The sequence below is a fragment of the Solanum dulcamara genome, chromosome 4 (assembly GCF_947179165.1).
Source record: "Solanum dulcamara chromosome 4, daSolDulc1.2, whole genome shotgun sequence".
In the NCBI taxonomy this organism is placed as follows: domain Eukaryota; kingdom Viridiplantae; phylum Streptophyta; class Magnoliopsida; order Solanales; family Solanaceae; genus Solanum; species Solanum dulcamara.
This window is the reverse complement of record NC_077240.1, coordinates 10847330-10867070: the sequence shown is the minus strand read 5'-3', so window position 1 is coordinate 10867070 and position 19741 is coordinate 10847330. Positions and strand designations below refer to the sequence as shown.

The 19741-nt window shown below is 34.0% G+C and overlaps 1 protein-coding gene across 1 annotated transcript in view; it reads right to left on the bottom strand.

The window, feature by feature from the left end:
- LOC129886174 (protein MICRORCHIDIA 6-like) overlaps positions 1-14149 on the bottom strand; it is a 28790-nt gene extending 14641 nt beyond the window's left edge. The window contains exons 1-12 of the mRNA XM_055960752.1: positions 13556-14149; positions 10982-11328; positions 10588-10662; positions 10438-10472; positions 8174-8252; positions 7963-8052; positions 7815-7890; positions 6011-6089; positions 5527-5655; positions 848-946; positions 659-760; positions 417-563 (exon numbers count right to left, since the gene is read on the bottom strand). Coding sequence (XP_055816727.1) covers positions 417-563; positions 659-760; positions 848-946; positions 5527-5655; positions 6011-6089; positions 7815-7890; positions 7963-8052; positions 8174-8252; positions 10438-10472; positions 10588-10662; positions 10982-11321 — 1251 coding nt within the window. The 5' untranslated portion in view covers positions 11322-11328; positions 13556-14149. The remainder of the gene's footprint in view (positions 1-416; positions 564-658; positions 761-847; positions 947-5526; positions 5656-6010; positions 6090-7814; positions 7891-7962; positions 8053-8173; positions 8253-10437; positions 10473-10587; positions 10663-10981; positions 11329-13555) is intronic.
- Between the last annotated feature and the right edge of the window lie 5592 nt (positions 14150-19741).

The window sequence follows — 19741 nt, the reverse complement described above, 5'->3', positions numbered from 1 at the left end:
TAATAATTAAATTGCTATTAAAATGACTAATTTCATTCCAATATATAATAATGCCAATGTTAACCAACTTCTCAAGGTTGAGATTCGAAAACCCATCACTTTTCTTTTGAATCACTTTGAGCACTGTTTGAAGTGCACATTTATCTGAAATGCATGGCTTTGCCAGTGAAGTGATAACCCCTCGCTTCGCATCACTTTACCCTTTTGCTTCTTTTTTTTAATTGTTAATTACCTTTGCTTTCTAGAACAGTGACATTTACTTCTAGTACCACCAAGATTATATACAAAACAAAGAACATCTTAATCTTCAAAAAAGGCCAACTTTTGCCACGTGAAAATGGGTGGAGTGTGCAAATATATTATAATATCTATCGCACCAAATACCACTCATATTAAAAGCAAAATCTGGTATATACCTCTTTGAATCCAACAGTTTGAGGCTTGTACATGATAAATTCAGGGTACTTCAGATCCTTAGCAATGTTATGGAGTTCAACAACCCGTCCACGTAACAGAATACAGAAGTTGTCTGGGATCCGCAAGTACAACACTGATAAATATGCCTGTTCAGTATGGGAACACCAAGAAGATAATGACCAGTAATCCTCTGATTTAAAAATAGAAGTATCAAGGCGAAACTACTAGAAAGATAACTTACACGGAGTGAGTAACGAAGACGGTTCGCAAGATGCTGGTCACTTGCTTTATTACGAGAACCACTCTTCTCATTATCGTTTGCATCCCCCGAAAGGAGAATATCCTGCAGTTATAGCAAAAAAGACATAAAATAAAGCTATAAATGACACAAACAGAAATCAGAAATCCCATAAAGATAGTCAAACCGAACCTCAGGATCTGCCTCAAAGTCGAGCTCCATTCTGCCTTCATCATTATACCACAAATTGTAGACAATCACCTTTGTGCCATGATCACCAACGTCATCAAACTGAAAATTATATAAGGGAGGGAGCCAAAGTCGACATTCGTAAAAGGTTAGGAATAGCCTCACAGGATTGTAATGCAATACAGCAAGCTTTAATAGGAAAATAGGGAATTGCCGGGAACAAAGCTGAGAGCTATATTTGAATTGCCAATGTCAGAAGGTGCTAGTCGGTTTGGGAGTTAAATTTGAATGTTTGCAAAACCACGTGATATTTTCTTGGAAGGTCCGCGTGAAGTTAAAGTTGCTCTGACAACCTTCTGCCACTAAAACCTGCTGCGAAGAGCCTGTTTGGCTTAATTTATCTAAAACAGCTTATAAGCTGAAAGCAGCTTCTAAGCCAAAAAAAAAATAAGCAGCTTCTTTTTTAAAGCATCTTATACTTATAAGCTGCTTTAGATAAGTTAAGCCAAACAGGCCCAATTATTTTTTGGGGCTTATTTCAAGCACAAAATCGTTTTAAGTTGGTCAGCCAAATACTCAAAAAAGCTGAAAACAACTTATAAACCAATCCAAACGGGCTCTAAGTCTCAACATTGGAGTATTGCAAGCTGGAAAATTCAAATGATACAAGCAAAACCTAATTGTAGACTAAACGGATAACAATGATATAACAAAACAAAACGGCTAGAAAATGAAAACTAACTACTCTAACAACACAGTTTCAAGTACTTGGAAAAAAATTACAATTTCTACTATAAATCCAGCCAAAATCAACTTAAACCATTGCACTTGTGACACTCACAGACTTGCTAGACTTAAGAATCTGCATCATTATTTAATGCAGGAATGAAAAGGCATGAGTCAATATATCTATTCACACACATCGTCATGCATCATTTTGAAAGTGGTAGTGCTATGAAAGGAATAAAGGTGTGGAATAATACCAACACTAGGTGTAAGAACTCTAAATAGCAAAGGGCATATAAGTCATTTAACCAAGAAAAAAAGGAGAAAAGCAATTAATGGGTCAAAAAGCCATGAAAAGTTTTCCTCACAAGTTTGCATAAAGAAAAGGGGGATTTGAATGAAGCATTAGAAATTCACTTTGGCGCAGAACAGGGACTACAGAAAGAGAAAATCCAAGGGAATAAAAAGAGAACCAAAAATATAAAAACAGAGAATTGGCATAATGCTTCTTGATTTTCTCTTTATAGTTGCTGCCAGAAGCTTTTCATTCTAATGGTAGATACAGATTATCATGGTTTGAATTAAATATGGGTATGGTGAGCTACAACTGATTCGCATTCAAGAAACGCCATGAACAAAACTCAAATTTTATTCTGAAATAGATTAAGTAATGAACAAATCGATCAGGATCAGTAACTGGAATTATGACTCGGTGTTGCTTAAATTGAGAATTATGGAGTTAGTGAGCAAACATAACTTGACGAATTGAGAGTCAAAAATAAACGCAGACCCTCGGGTATGAATTAGCCTAAACAAGGAAATTGACACAATATCAATATGATTTTATTTTAGTTTTTTTTTTGAGAATGGTACCTTGAGTATTAAAGAAAAAGGCACTAGGATAGGCCAAAACCATAAATATAGAGAGAAAGGACAACAGATCTAACTATGAAATCCTAACCGTTACAGAGCACCTAACAGATCTACTAAGGATACTGCCTCCTCTACAAAACGTTCTTTACACCAAAAATGAAAAGGAAGAAAGCACTTCATCTTAAAATTCTGTAAAGAGCTACTTCTTCCTTCAAAAATTCTTAAATTTCTTTCTCTCCAAACTGCCCACCATATACAAGCAGGACAACATCAATATGATGTGATTATAGATTGACTAAATGATTGAAGGAAGTCGCACGGATTGCTTGAGATGACGTGTTTGGTATTTCAACACGAGTAATGTGAGTATTGACCTTAATGCAACTTTTATTTCCATGTTTTCATAATTTACACATGGTTTTGGAAACTGAAATGTGTTGTCAAATGTCTTGAAGTGGGACAAGTCCTTCACTTCGTATGAATTATGATATTGAACCGTTTACTTGAGATGTTTGATGTTTACTTTAAATGTTTTCACGTTACTAGACATGTTTTACCGCTACTTGAGATGTAATTACCATTACGGTAATACTTGTACCATTAATTGAAAGAAAGTTATCTTGACAAGTATTTTTGTAGAAGTTTGACACATAGCATGATTGATAAGAGCTTCAATGCCCTGTACCGTCTTGAAAATGTTCATAAGAGTATTTAACTGTCTATAGAAAAAGTTTAATTTGGTAGGAGACTTTAGCGGATCTCATAGCTAAGGGCAGGTTCATTAGACCTGGTGCACTTGTATTTTTGCATTACAACCCTCGCTAGTGGAAGGTAGAACTAGCATGCCGATATTGATTTCTCTCGAGGTAGGGGGTCACACCGATTACATGGTACATACTCGGAAACCTCCCCAAGTATGTATTTGACATGACAACGTGTTTTATGGAATTTATACTTGTGATTGTGATCATGTGATGATAGGGTTAAGATAACACCCGTTTATTACCGAATTGCTAATTGAATATTGTTAACATTATGTGTTTGATACCAGATTTGACTACCACTTACCTTTACTGAAAGGGGGCATTGTGTTTGGTATGAAGGGGAATATTTTCCATGGAAAATGTTTTCCTAGAAAATGTTTTCTTGGAAAACAAGTTGGTTTCTTACTTATTTTATAGCGTTTGGTAAGCAAAAAAATGTTAAAGCACGAGCATTTATATGTAATCTAGCAAAAAACTATAAGGGTGGGAGGATGGTGGGGTGGGGCCTCAGGGGTGGCGGGAGTGGGATGATCAAGGGGTAGGGTTGGGGATGTTGGGTGATGGGGAGGATACAATAAACATAAAATGTCACTTACAGAACTTGTTTTCACTACTTTAATTAAGGAAGTCATTCTCCTCATTTTTAAGGAGCCTATGTTTCCTAGAGAAAATATTTTCCAAAAATTTTGTCCCACCAAACATGAAAAAATAAGAAAGCATCCTCCATACCAAACACACCCTATTTTTGAATACTATAGGTATATTGGCATGTTTACTAACTTGTCCCCCATTAAAAACAATTGTGGTCAAGCCTTATTACTCACCAAGCTAGCGACTCACTCATTGATAATGTTTTTTTACAAAGACAGCAGTTGACGCAGACAAGGATTGGATTGAACTAACTAGAGCGCACGAATTGACGGTTTCTGGTGAGCCTCGCATTGGCTTGCATGGGAGAAGAGTTTATTTATTTATTATCATACTTTCTTTAAAACTCTTAAGATTCTCTCTTTAGTCAGTTTGGTCTGTCAGGTTCCATAAGTACTTTGGCTATTGCAAGATTTAACGACTTATAATTGTGCTAAATTAGTTTGTTGTATTTTGACAGTGGAACTAGTATTGGGGTGTTGAAATTGGATGATCGATAAAGGTGGTGACATAGTTTGAATTGGGTTTGTTTGTTGTCTTATTTAGCTGACAGGAACTTTTTATTTTTGGATAGGTATGGATATAGGGAAAACCCTGCGCAATTTTTTGTAATTTCCAGTTAAAGCCTGCTTGGGGATCCTACCCCTTAGCGAGGGTCACGGCCCTAAATTGGGTTGTCACACTAGGTCTGTTCTATAGAGGAAGACATACTTGTACTTGGCAAATAAGGTGATTGTTTCGTCGTTACTTCATTCAGGTGGCTAAAAGGGGTGTGAAAAAAAGTTCCAAATGATATCTATCTATCAAAGTATCAAAGTAGTGGTGGAAGTATGCCTGTTCATCAGAGCCACTGATAGATCAGAATATCAATACACAAAGCAGCAATAGTATTCCTTTTTTTCCCGATAACCAAAAGACTGGAATTTTTAGCTTAAAAGCAGTTAGCATTCTTAAATAACAATTTGAAGACATGTTAGAAACAAAATCCAATACCTTTATTGCAGAATCCAACATTCTTCCTACTATGCAGACATTCCAGAATGAACAATTTGGCACACAAGATTTGGAATACTATAGCCATTGGTTATTTGGTGGATAATTTGGACAGAAAAACACACCGAATTCTTTTTTAAGGCAAAGAGAGGAATATATATAGCCTTAAGAAAAAGATGTGACCTTTGCTAGCTTTTTGGCGCAACCTTGTAAATGATGTAGATTACTAGTTAGAAATGATCGAAGACTTCCACAATCTGTAATTTTTGACGCACTACCTAGTCTGCCTATACCTTCTACAAAATTCACCCTTATCAAAAAAAAAGTTCATGGCTTTATATCTCCGGTAATTTTTCAGGTACAGTTAAATACTCAGGTATACTTCCAATTATGGCAACTAAAAGCAAAATATAACTGATACTTCCAAGGAAGATTTGGCAGATGACTCTAATATAGATCATCACCACAGAGTGATTTTTAGGTTGACAACATGTTAAAGAATGACAAAAGAAGTAAGTTAGATCTATAATTGTTTCACTTTCAACACACACAAGATGCAAGGAGGAGAACTCACATAAAGGAAGAAAGCCAAGCAAAGAGGAAAAGGAAGTTTTATTATAAAAAGTACAAGGAAACTGCTGAAAGAAAGCAACAACCTTGAAGACAGCAAAAACTTACTTGCTTAAGAAGCTCTGTCTCTGTTGCAAATGGAGACCAGTGCAACAACAACGAGAGGTTATTCCTAAAATGTTGTTCGCCATGTAGCGAACTCCATTTTCTAGCTGCTGCACTGAACTCAAAGTCGAGCTGCATCACCAGAACAAATACTTTAAGGAAAGGGAGGATGAAGGTTGGAAGGAGAAAGAAAAAGCAAGAAAGTAAGCGGGAGTAACTGATGTTTGGATTACTGTTATTTAACAGCTTATGATCACATGGCCACATGGAATAATGCAGGTAGTCCCCCCCCCCCCCCCAATTTACGAATGTATCTTATTTTTTCCTCTTTCCTCTTTCTTCAGGGAAACAGAAGGAGTTAAGTAATAATAAGACATGCATATACAAATTTTGGAGACCCAGGGAAACCACCATATCAAGGTTTGAGCTATTGAAGACTATTCAGACTCAAATGCACGCTTAGTCGGGGAAAGGGAAAAAGGCTCACCAAAGGAACCACTATTCTGTCAAGGCCTACTCGAGTCAGAAATGTCTGAGATAGAAGCCCAATGCTTTGTGTCCTTTTCCTGGTCACAATAGCAGCACAGAATTAGAAGGGGTTACCCTGAGCATAGATCAGTAGCCTGGGTGAGCAATTGATATCACAAACAAAATAAAGCTTCCATGTCTTCAAGTTAAAATTGGGGTTTTACTTTTTCTTTTTTAGGCCTAGAGATTTCAAGGCAATACCCTCCCTGAAGCTATGCATTAGACAGATTGCAGATCATTCCATAGACAACTCTGTTAGAATATGGTGCTAGAGCAGCCTTTAATTGCACATGCTCCTCAAACTCTCAAAGAGGAAATAAAGCCCCTCAAATTATATTTGGAAAAAACTGAAGTTCTCCTAAGGATACTCCAATTAGTAAGCAAAGATCAACATTGTTAACCTGGAAAGATAACTAATAAATCTGCAAGATCATGTGAGTAATAAATCTGCACGATCAGAACTTTGGCTAGCATTTGTATTTATTTTTTATATTAAAGATTTTATTATCAGCATCTAGAGGATGCATGAAAAATACAAAGGAATTGATCCCCTGTCAATATGAGTAACATCTCTGAGATAACATTTGCACTCCTAACCAAAAAAATAATAATACGGAGCTAACAATGTCCAAAAAACATATAAAGTGTTGGCACAAGCTAAGTTGCTTGGACTCGGGTGCGGGTGTCCGTTTTGGGTGTCGATCTAGAGGTTAGGTCCTCTATGATCTAAATTTTAAGATTCGGGGATACGGATCCATGTATGGATACGGGTGCAGGGATTCGGCTAAAATAATTCAATAGAGTTATAAAACCTAAATTATGAGATATTGTGTGGAAAACTTGAGGAGAAAATATTTATCAATAGGAGAATCCTGGAGGGAGATAAAAATAAAGGGAGTGACAATAGAAATTCATATATACAAGGCATTTCATTTTCTTCAATTTCACCTTAGTTTTTGTTTTGATTTACAGAATTCATTGAATCTGTCCAAAATTTATCCCTCGAATTTAGTCAGAGTACCCAAAACCGGTTGACCAGATCGGGTACGGATCCCACACCCACGTCGTATCGACATGGGTGCGGCACCGAAAATAAAGAGTCCGAGCAACTTAGGACATAAGAACTTTGGCAAAGCATGTTTCAGTCTATGGCTTTCAACAGAATTAATTTTTAAACACGGCAAGTTTTTTTCTACAACAACTGCCACTTTGGCAATTTCAAAACGAGCTTATTCTACTCAAGCTCCATCACTCCAGTATATATATATATATATATATATTCAGCCAATCTTACTATGTTGAACGTTTCTCTTCCCCTCAACTATCCAGCTTTTGGGAGAGGGAACTCACCTTAGAACTCCACCAGAATAAATTCTTCATTGCTCATGCACAACATACCTATCGCTGAGGAGCAACTTATATGGGGATTTTTCTAGAGTTTGGCATGTCACGATATATAGAATAAACAAAGATGTACACGATATTTACATACTATCTTGTTTGGACTTCACACTTATTTTTCCACTATCACCAACAAGCAGTCATGAACATGTAGACATAATGAATCTACAAAATAATACTATGTCTTAGTCACAAACAGGATGGAGAGTCTCACAGAATACAAGTCAAAGAAATCATAAAAGACTCATTACAACTGCTAATAGACTTGTAGTTGTTTTGATCAGTGAAAAATGAAAAGAATAATCAAAATGAAAGGGAGAACAACGAAAGATAACGCAGCAAGCGCAAGAATACTACTGTACCTGTTCTTTGTGCAGCGGCTAAAGACAATAACATCTGCCCCAAGTCTCATTGAACTGGTCTTAAAACCATTTCCATCTAAAATGCTGAAAGTTAGGAATTAACAAGACATGACACAGAAAAGGACACCATGATTATTAAAATGCGTACACTGTCCAATAGTTGAAGCTGACTTCTTATCCGAAAACCCAAAGCTCATACAACGACGTATGGCTTCTGGATCCATTCCACCGCCATCATCTGAAACAGAGATTACAAAGGTTCACTATCTCATACTCTAACCATTTTCTTCAAACGAAACCAGACCAACCAAAGCATCAGTATCAGGTGCTATTCACAAACAACAAAAGAAATGGAATACCTTGAACCATTAAAGCTGAACTTCCGTTCCTTGGATTTGGGGTTTTATCTACAATAACAAAGGAGGCTCCATTTTGTATCTAACCAGTGGAAGAAACAAGGGTGCGACATAGAAAGGAAAATATTAGCATGACGGTTTGGACAAAAGGGTTACAGAATCTCAACATTGTTGATACCTTATAAGGCACATTACCATCAGGGGATCCAGAATAAACTTTATTCAGCAAAACAAAATCGATTCTTAGAGCAAACTTGTGAACATATACATATCCATGTCATGAAGTACACATCCAGAGGCCAAGAATATGTCCCATAGAGTCTCATCCAATGTGTTACCCATTATAATTTCACTATCAGGCCAGCTAAGCATTTACTTACTTTATTAGCATATGGGTTACCAACCATATTATACATAGCATAAGACTTATATTAGGAGCACCTCTAGTACACTGTTAATTAAGACAACAAGTTTTCCTATTCCACATGGTATCACGGCCTTTGCGATCTTGGTAGAGACTCAAGTAGCTTCCGCTTCCGTCTGGTGGTACCTGCCAATGTGTGATGCCCACTGACCCAATTTTTTCTTTTGTGCTTCCTTGTGGTGCCTAGCGATTCTCTTCTCTTTGGCAATAAGTGTCGTTATCTTTGGATGACTGTTCAAGCGTCACTCCTCTCTCTACAATAGTAAGCACCGCCATCTCTTTGGGAACTGATGCTTCTATCTTTTACATGACCGAGTGCCCTCATCTACAACTACATCTCAATCCCAAACAAGTTAGAGCCGGCTATATGAATTCTAACTGACCAATGTATTATCATTGTTCTGCCAATTCAAGTTACGTTGATGTTCTAGAGATTGCAACACCATCTCTTTTCAGTGATTGAGAATAGATGTGCAGATACCAACGACTTTCCGGAGGAAAGAATTGCAACATCTCTTCTCTTTTGGGTAATGTGCACATGCCAGTGAGATTTTGGCATCAATTTTCTATATTTTCAAAATAAGCTAACTTAATTTGTTTTCCCCACTTTGAGTTTGAGGAGCATGTTAGAATTTCAAGTGAATAAGTGTCTAGATTCAAACACAATAGATTTTTTGACTTGAATAAGGAAATCACATAGAGTATCATATGATATTTAAGGATATTTTAATTATAAAATATTTACTTACTTATTAGCATAAGGATTGACTGCATACCATACTATATATACCCTATGACTCCTATATAAGGAGCACCTCTTGTACATTGTTAATTAAGTCACTTAAAAGCTTTTGTACTTTCACACTGTCCTCTTTTGTAATAAATAAGTTGGTGTTTACTAAGAACAAAGAGTGGAAACTCAGCAGCCAAGAAAGAGTGCTATAGAAAAGAACTAGCTTAGTGTATCCAGACATCTACACAAGGATTGACTGCATACCATACTATATATAGCCTATGACTCCTATATAAGGAGCACCTCTTGTACATTGTTAATTAAGTCACTTAAAAGCTTTTGTACTTTCACACTGTCCTCTTTTGTAATAAATAAGTTGGTGTTTACTAAGAACAAAGAGTGGAAACTCAGCAGCCAAGAAAGAGCGCTATAGAAAAGAACTAGCTTAGTGTATCCAGACATCTACACATGCAGGGATTAGCTACGTGTTCTAAAAATACACCAGAAAAATGTTCTTTATGTGTGGCAGTAAATATTCCTTCCCCAAAAATGCCTCTCTGTTCCATTCCTTCCAGATTGTCCATATATGGCATGTGGAAAGATCTCTGCCATTCTGCTCATACTTAAAGCATTCTAAGAAGTTTCCAGCATTTCAAGAACTCAAAGCCTGCTTTTAACATTACCCTGTTATACCTAATAGATCCTACTAGATGAGTACTAAAAAGCACCATTTCACCAGAGTATAAATTTATTAGAGTATTGACTAATTAAGTCTTTTTAAAAGGAAAGACTCCTCACCGTCTCTATATCTCCAGCTACCTCTACTTTTTTCCTTCTCCTTTGATATATATCTATTGTTACCCTACTTTTTTCTGGACTACTGCTTCTTTAGCTTGCTGTAACTTTTTCTTTCTTTTCATGTATTACAGATACCATTCATTGTTCATAGTGAACAACCTTCTCTCCATGTATTTCAGTTTTTGAAAATTTTCAGCTACCACCAATGATAATCATGTGCCCCTAATACAAGTGTAGCCCGCCAAAAATGGAAGACAGCTTGTGCTACAAAAAAAAAAGAGAAACAAGAATAAGCTTGAAAAAGAGGATTACCTCATCAACAGCATTGTCAAGAAGCTCTGCCAAGGCTTTAGACACCACAGAACAATAATGACTATGTTAACACTCCGGTAATAGCATTTGCAATATCCTATTATCACACAAGAATATGGAAACGAAAAATCAACCAGCAATTGCACATACCACCAAATGCCCATTTATGGGAAGTAGCGTTTGAGTGAAGGAACTTCGGGTGAATGTGCAGGAAACTGGAGCCTTCTGTATAATGCCACAGATAAAATGATAACAATATTAGATGCAAAACACATACTTGAATTACAGATAAAGTATTAGGCTATAAGGCAATATAGAAAGGTAAGCAAAGAAATAGATTGACCAACTACTCAAAACAACTCATTTAGCAGGCATGGTTTATGCACGGCTAATCAATTAGTTGTAGCCAACAATCTTCATTTGGTCTTTTACCCAATAGAATATAATGATCATTTGCTAAAAGTACTTTTTTTTGAGAAGGGATCATTTGCTAAGAATAAATTTTAAAAAAAAAGGAAAAAATGAATACTTCAAAGCATAATACTTTTAAGGGTGGACTTAGTAGCATGCGCCTCATCATAATTTCCAGCTTTCCAGAACTGGCGAGATAGGGGTGCTGAACATATTTGTGATGTAGAACAAAGGTTTGAATCATCTATCAGAGACTGATCTTGATCCAAGACAGTGGTTTCACTCTGTTCAGTAGCTGTAGAATCTTGCCTCCCGCAGCTGCTTGAGGATTTTTGATATGGCAAGGAATCAGCTTCACAGTATTGCATTTGTGGAATTGAACTTTCAACCAACTCTGGTTCCAACTTAACAGTCTCTCTCTCCCCACCTCCAAGATCGTTACTACACAAGCCAACCATATTTGTAGAACTCATCCCAGGACTAACAAGAAATTAAATAAGGGAAAGTAAGTATACAAATAAATAATCTAAAATGCGAGATAGAGAGCTTGAGGGTCGAACATGATTGACAATGCTTGAAAGTACAACAGGAGGCCAGTAAAACAGGACACAAGACTAGGGATACTTGCATCTCCTAGAAATTTTGAAACCATGCTAAACATCTGGAGACTCAAACAAGAAATAGATCAACCCTTTTTTTACAAGGTCCGGTGTGGGTAAGTTTTACCAATGCCTGCTTCAGACTCACATTTATATGGTAGAAAAGAAATAGATCAACCCTTCACTTCAGTCTTTTACATTTTTGGTGTACGGCAAACCGAAAAAAGGAAGTACTAGAAACACCTCGCAAAGGTCATTCTCACAACACATCTTTGTGCAATACATTAGACTTCATCTTACTATCACACATTTTGGCCCTAATGTCAGACTAATCAGATCTTGAAACTAGGTGCCAAATAGGTGGTCAGTTTTGCCTTGTTTAACGCTTCACCTAGAGCACTACGGGGTGTGTGCCTCATTGCACATGAATTTTGTCTTGAAGAGAGTAAAACCGAACAATAAATACCTCACCTAATTGAATTTCTTTCGATTCTTTTTGTCTAGTCACAAATTCTTGAAGGGACTAAAGTGATTACCACACCATAAGGGATTGGTTAGTATCGACTTTTTATGACATTATAAGAACGCACTGCAAATGTTAATAGCCAATTCCCTCTCATGTTACAAGATAACTAGAGATATTGCAATGCAATGGAAACTGTAGAGCCTCCCTGACTTCGAGAGGTACAACTATGAGGAAGAATAAAAGGTTAACCAGTTCCGGACAACACTTGACATAGACACTAGCACTGTGTAGTATGAATTTTAAATCTCCGTATATAGTTTGACAAATCTCACCGCTTGAATAGTTTTAGGGGTTGAATGAAGCCCAAGGTCTATTTTTTAATATGGTATAAGAGGCAGACACGTCCCTGATGTTGGACCACTCATGTTATTCCATGCTCCAGATGGTCACCTTGGGTGTGCAAGAAGTGTGTGAGAATCCCACATTGATTAAACATGTACATTTTAGTCTTCTTATATAGTCTTACACATTTCTCACCATTTAAACTAGCTTTTGAGTTGACTTAGATACAAGGTCCATTTCTTAACATAGATCAATCAAGAGCATTGACTACTCAAAAAAAAATAAGGTCTTAATTCCATCGGCCTTGTTACAATTAGGATCACATTGCTACAGAGATTTTGGAAAGACTATCAAAAGGACATGAGTTTGGTAGTGTTAGATAGTTTTAAAAAATGTACCATTACAAGTATCCAGACTTCAATTTCAAAAAAAAAAAGTACCATTAGTAGCCAAACTCGTCCTTCACCTCATTAACAAACCACATAAACTTCAAGCAGTATAATTTCGGCCAGAGATGATATATTTATCAATCCTTCCCACTAGAACTTTCCAAAATGCTACAAATCAAGCTATAGTGGAGTTAGATCTATCATCTCGTAAATGATTGTCAGACTAAAAAGGTTAAATATGTGTTGCGAATTGCCATCCTTAGCGTAGGTTTTCGTACAAATTTTCCTAACACTCTTTTTACAGGAAATGACCTCGTGAAGGTTGTGTATTGATACAACCCCTCTCCCCAACTCTCTTCTTTTGAATTCATCTCCAAAGCAGGGTGGCTAATTTTTTGTTAAGGCACGAGTGAGGTGGCTGTCGTGAATAAATTACTTAGGGAGGCATTGATAGTAGCCAAAACACTATAAGACAGCTTGCAAAAGGGTTAGAATCTTCAGTTTTCTACCACTCTATATTTCACTTTTTAAGGATTTGATGGACCATGGAACGAATTGAAACTCTCTTCTCTCTCAATCTCCCTTCTCAGATTCTCCCTTCTATTCTCTCTTATTTCCTTCTTTCCCCTTCCCTATATATTCAACCAATTCTGTGAATTAAGTTTGAGCGTAACAGATCTCTAGGACCGAATACCAAAAACTGATTTAAAGATATTAAAGATTAGAACATCATCCCCAACAGAAAGTTCAAAGATTTCTTGAGTGGACATTATTTTTGACACCCAAAATTCTTTTCATGCAAAATTAAACAAGAGAATTGCAAGTTTGCAACCTATTCACCCTAAAATAATAGGCAAGAAAACCTCAGTAATAATGGCGACGAAATGAAACTTCTCAAAGATAAACCAAACCTGATGCAAAGAATTCAAACTTCACTTTTCACAACCCTTTTTGTGTCCCCACAGCTGGATACCAGAAGGAAAAAAAAAAAATCAAGTCTCCAAGATTTAACTCTTTCTCCACCAATCCCACTAGGTCATCTTCTTGCATCCACATTCAACTTCCTCAATTATTTTTCCTCCTCTAAGTGAGAAATAAATTAGCCCCTAAACTTTAATTTTGCAGAAACTTCAGAAGTTACTACTTTCAATTCCAATGAGAACAAGAAGAAAAATTAAACAAATAAAGATATGGTGAATGTTGTTAGTCTAAGTGAAGGAATGAGGGATCTAAGTTAACAAAAAAAATTGGAAAACTTTTTGAAAAATTCAAGAAACAGTAGAGAGAGGGAATCTGCAGTTGATTTCAAAAAAAAAAAAAAAAAAGGACAGAGACTTGGGTGTTGGGTCCCTTTGGTTCCTGTGAATTGAAGCTCCAAGAGCTAGGGCTGAAGATGACCAGACCTTCTTGACTGCAATAAAATAATGGCAAAATTTGTTCTTCTCTTCTTTTAATTAAGGAATGAGCCCGGTAAAATGGAAGAATCAGGTAGTTTGCTTTACCAAATCTGTCCTTTGCCTTAAGGCGAATTATATGGTTGGGACTTCAGTTTTTCATTAAAATTTCAGCCCAGAGTTGATCAACATGTTAATTCCATAATGAATTGATCCATACGAGTAATGATTCATTTGTTTGTTTTATTTTTTTTTGTTAAAGATGACGATTTTGAATTTTGGATATGGATTTTTTTTTAATAAAAAGATAAATTTTTTTTAAATAGATCATATGTTATGTGGTCATAAACCAAATTAATAATACTTGGTTATTGATAAAAGAAAAAAATTGATTAATATTATAATTAATAGGACTATCAATAAATAATTGAATTATTTAATACTATAAGTATATATCTATCGATGATTGGATTATTTAATTAAATAAAAATAAATATATAATGTATAATGTGTAATATAAAAATATGCATTTGGTTGCTCGTGAAAAAAAAAGGATAATTTTATTTTTAATTAGAATGTTTGCTTTTTGAATGACTTTAGAAGAAAATATTTAGAGAACATTACTGAAATCGAAAAAACAAAAGAGAAAAGAAAAATAGAGAGAGAATACACAATATTTGTTACATTGAGTCATTACATTAATTCTTCCATAAAATGAAAGGTTGTGTCACTTAAAAAATACTAAATTAAAAGGAAACGAAATATTCTATAATTAATGTAGATTCTAAGAAAGAAAAATAAATATTTTACAATATTTTTAGATTAAAAAGAAAGGTAAAAATTCTACGATTAATTTATAGAGGAGAGTGAAAGTAATTTTAACATTTTCTCTCAAACTCAAGTTAGTGTTCTAATTTAAGTTTGAACACTTGATTTTTATTTTTTTTGAATAATGTATAAAATTATTTTCTAGCGTCATAGTCACTAATTAATTGTGATATTTTTCGTCAACGGAGAGTTGAAGAGCATTTAGAGATATATTGATATTGTCATGGCTCAAAATAGACTTGAATTAAGACAAGTATTGATTAAAAATAATATTAATTAAAAACTGGAGTCTAATACATTGAAAGTGAGCATGAGTTAAAAATATTGAAGCTCTATAGGGTTAAGAATAAATCTTTGAGGGCTCAAAATGAACTCTAACATGAATAGAGAATGACTATATTATATATATATAAGTAAATATTAATTGCATCTGAATAAGTAGATTTTACTTTGAACTTTTTCTAGTGAACACATATCAGATATACTCAGTCAATCGGTAGAATTGATATCTTTAAACCGTTGAACTTTGGTGAAATAACATAAGTCAATCAATTAACTCTTTAGTTCTCACTGTTTTATTCGTTTCAATCATTAATTCGTACTATTTGCTTCATAAATGCATAGTAAATTGACCATATGAATTTCTCCTTAAAGCATCTTACATTCCACAAAACATAAAGGACTCATAAACAAGTTATCCTGTATATACACATTGTATCAAACTTGGAAATTGGTAAGTCGTCTTAACACTTTATTCTTGATATTGAACATTGTCTCAACATAAGAATGAATCAATAGTTCTTTTTTGACAATGTTTAATTATCAGTGAATTTGCTCGATCTCCTTCGATCTACATCTTGAGATCTTCATTATTTTGAGTAGAGTTACCATCATGATGACTTATCTTTAGTCATAGTGCAATTTTCTTTGATGATCTTTCAATCATCTTTTTAGTTAGATTTTTCAAAAATGGATCTGATACATTATTCATTAATTTTACATAATTAATTATAAAATATTCGCTAGAAAATAATTTTTTTTAACACCATTATGTCTGTGTTCGTATGTGATAAACTTACAATTATACATAATGCTCTCAACCCTTTTTATTATCGCTTGATTATCGCAATGTATGGATATAAAAGATATCAATTTGGGTTAAGATGAAATTTCTTCTAAAAAATTTTGGAGTCATTCAGCTTATTGATAGGCATGGTCTAGAGCTATAAATTTAAACTCCATGTAGAGCAACGATATATGAACTGTTTAGATGATTTACAAGACACTACTCTTTCACCAACGATAAAAATATATCCGCCTGTGGATTTACTTTTAGTCGACATAATGATCCAAATTTGTATCAATTTATCATCCTATATCTCTCGAATATTTGTAATGCAAAATAAAGTTTTGAGTATGTTTCAAGCACCCCAAACTTGTTTTATAGCTATCCAATGATTATAGTCGGGATTACTTGTACATCGACTCAGTTTACTTATAGCACAAGTTATATCTAATCGTGCACAATTCATGTTGTACATCATTTTTTTCAACACTCTGGCGTAATTCTATTGAGTCTTACTTTCACTTTTATTATTTTTAAAATCAAAGTTCACATTAATTGGTGTTTCATAATTTTAAAGTTCAAAATTTCTCAAATATCGTCCGAAAATAATGATATTGAGACAATACTAGACTTTGAGCAGTTTTAGGATTGTAATTCATAATATCAAATTGATAGCTTCCAAATCTTTGTGGGTGTACTTGTGCTTTCTCCCATGGATATCAAGACTCACTTTGATGATATTAATTGGGTGTGTTATAGATTTTTTTGAAGAGAAACTTATATAAATAGCTACATTTTATGGGTTATAGAATTTGAATACCTATAAGTATTATATTTACTAATAATGACTATATTTTTTATCAAAAATTAGCTAAGTGTATATGTGTGTATATATATATATGTATGTATATATTTTTAAAAATTTATACAAACATACAAAATCTATATATTATGCATTAAATAAGACAATATCAGTTATAATAATTGACTTCATATAATTATGTCCCTAAACTCAACTTTCCATTGTTAATAACAACTATTGTTATAAAAATATATGGGAATTCAATTGGAATTATATCATAATAGCAAAAAACATTGGGACACTTATCTTCTTCTCCCTTCTTCTCCATTTTTTTTTTCAATATCCGTGAGGTTTGCCTGGAAGAGCGTTACTCGTTGAGTAGGTACGTATTATTGTATATAAATTCTTTTGTTATGATTGTATTTGATTAGTTCACTGTTTTCATCAAATTGTTTTTTTGATTCATCTGAATATTACAACTTCTCATTAGTGCATCAATCATAGTGATAAGAATCCACTAGATGGTATTCTTGTTCTGCAACACTATTTAAATTTTTAGTGTGTCCATTAAAAAAGAAAAGTTCTGTTGTAAGATAAATAAGTTTGAATACATTGTTGAGCAAAATCCTCACTCAGATAATATAATAGTATGTTCTATATACAAATATTCTTTCAAAAGTATAATAGTATGTTCTGTATACTAATATACTAAAGAGTGTATTGTTGAACAAAAGCCATCATCAGAAACTATGGCCGTAGTTGTGGCAAGTGAAAGAAATACTGGACGACTTCACCTATAATCACGGTCACAATTTGAGTTGATCATTGAGTTGTTGTCGAACCTTAATCCGGAGAGAAGAATGGTGGTCCACCCAAGTGTCATAGTTGATGATGTTACACTTCTACCAAACCCAAGAATCAGAATATAAATCAGGCAAAAGTATTAGAGTATCAAGCATGTTAAAGTTTTAGTATAACAAACAATTAAGAAGCATGCTAAAGTATATGTATAAGTATGTCAGATTATTACTTCTACATTTATTATATGAATGAGGCTCACTACTGTATCAAGGATACTAAACTTATACTTTAACATAACTACATTAACATGTCTACCTTTTTATTCAAATGTACACAAGTATGACTTCTTTCAAATACATTCCACTTTTGAAAAAAAAAATGGTGTAGCTACTGTATTCAAGGATACTCAAAATTTTAGTTATACAAGGCACAAATTATAACCCTTAAATTGACAACCCACACCCACGCATGGCACAAATGAGCAGACCTTAAGCATGGCACAAATGATATCACTCTAAAAATTTCTCAAAAAAATAAAATAAAAATTAAAGTATCCAAAAATATAAACAAATCAAGTTTGCTAGAAAAACTTCAATATCTTCATCCTCCGCTTTTTGCTGCTCGCCGCCAATTTTTCACTGCTACCCGAATCAACATTGTTGACCTTTTTAAAAAAAAACTATTTTGCATGTCTAAGGGAATTGAATCTTCTTTCCTCCCTGTGGAATGTGTCGATTCAGTTTCATCCGTGAGATTCAATGGTATAGGATCATTAGCCTTCTTTGATCTTCTTTCATTCTCCAATGAAGTAATAGAACCTGAAAATTCAGCTTGAATTTGAGTAATACCCAAATTAAATGATGGAATTTCGTTCAACAAATCATCAAATAAATGTATACCTCTTGTTACCCTCTTAGAAGAGTTGATTTCCGCCATTTTAATGGCTACAACAGTGATTGAATCAAAACCCCCAAAATTCTATGAAACTAGAAGAAATATGAATATGTATACAATGATAAACTTGAAAAAATTAGCAAATCGGAATTAGAATATATCTACATAATTAGAAGATACCCAATGAACATAAAACACTGAAATCACTCTTAAATTTATGCAAGAAAATCCTGTTGATTTGGGGAAATATCAACCTAAAATCGGGCTTCTCTATTTTGTAGTGAAAGGTGAGAGAGAGCTTTGAAGTGAGTATATCCAATTTAGCTTCTCTAGAAAAAACATATGGAATAAGCATAATTTTATGCGTGTAAAAGACAACATTAATTATTAGGCGTGTAAGTAGCTTCATTTTTTAAAAATATTTAATTCTCAATATATAATATTAAAATAAAAAATTATTATGAAAATATTAATTAGTTTTGCTATTTATATTATAAGTGCATCCATATAATTTTTAAAATGTAAACTATAGCTATTTAATTTAAATATGTATTAAGGATTGTTAGATCCTCTAATTTTTCCAGTTTTGAAATAGGATAATTTTGAATAGACCCAGAACAGATAAAACTTTGTCGAATTTTTCGTAAATTTTTGTTAAGCTTGCTTTGAATCCCTTAGCACTGCTGAATGAGTTTCAAATTTGTCCCCTTCATTTTCCAAAATATCTAGGAAAAAGAGTGTTCAACCACTTGACTCCCCAAAAAATGGCCTTATCGGCTACCATTCGTTGACGATAGAGCACATCATTAATTAAAGGGTCCTCACCTTGGATTTAGTTGGAAAAGTAGGTGTTCAGCATGTCCCTTGTTTGCAAACTTCTTTAGTAAAACGAACATGTCATTTCTCACGTTACCGTTGTCCCCAAACTCCACTCTTTCAACACTTATATACTTTCCAAAGAGTCATGCATCCCCCATCTCTGTCTCCAAGTGTGTAATTCATCAATTTACTGAGTTACTTTTTCATAACGATCCTAAATTAGATCGTGACAAGGTGTAACATCAATTTTTTTAAATGTTTAATGTTTAAACTAAACATATATTTATGATTTCGTTCATCAAACTTTTAATATTTTTTATACAATAAAAAACTTACTCTAATTTTGATACAATTATTATTATAAATATACATCGAAACCTACCATTTTATTTTTATAGTAAAGTAACAATCCATTGATTAGGTTAAATTTAATTGGTTCCTTCATTTTAGAATTATTTGACACCGCTATTTGTAGGAGTATTTATACTTTATT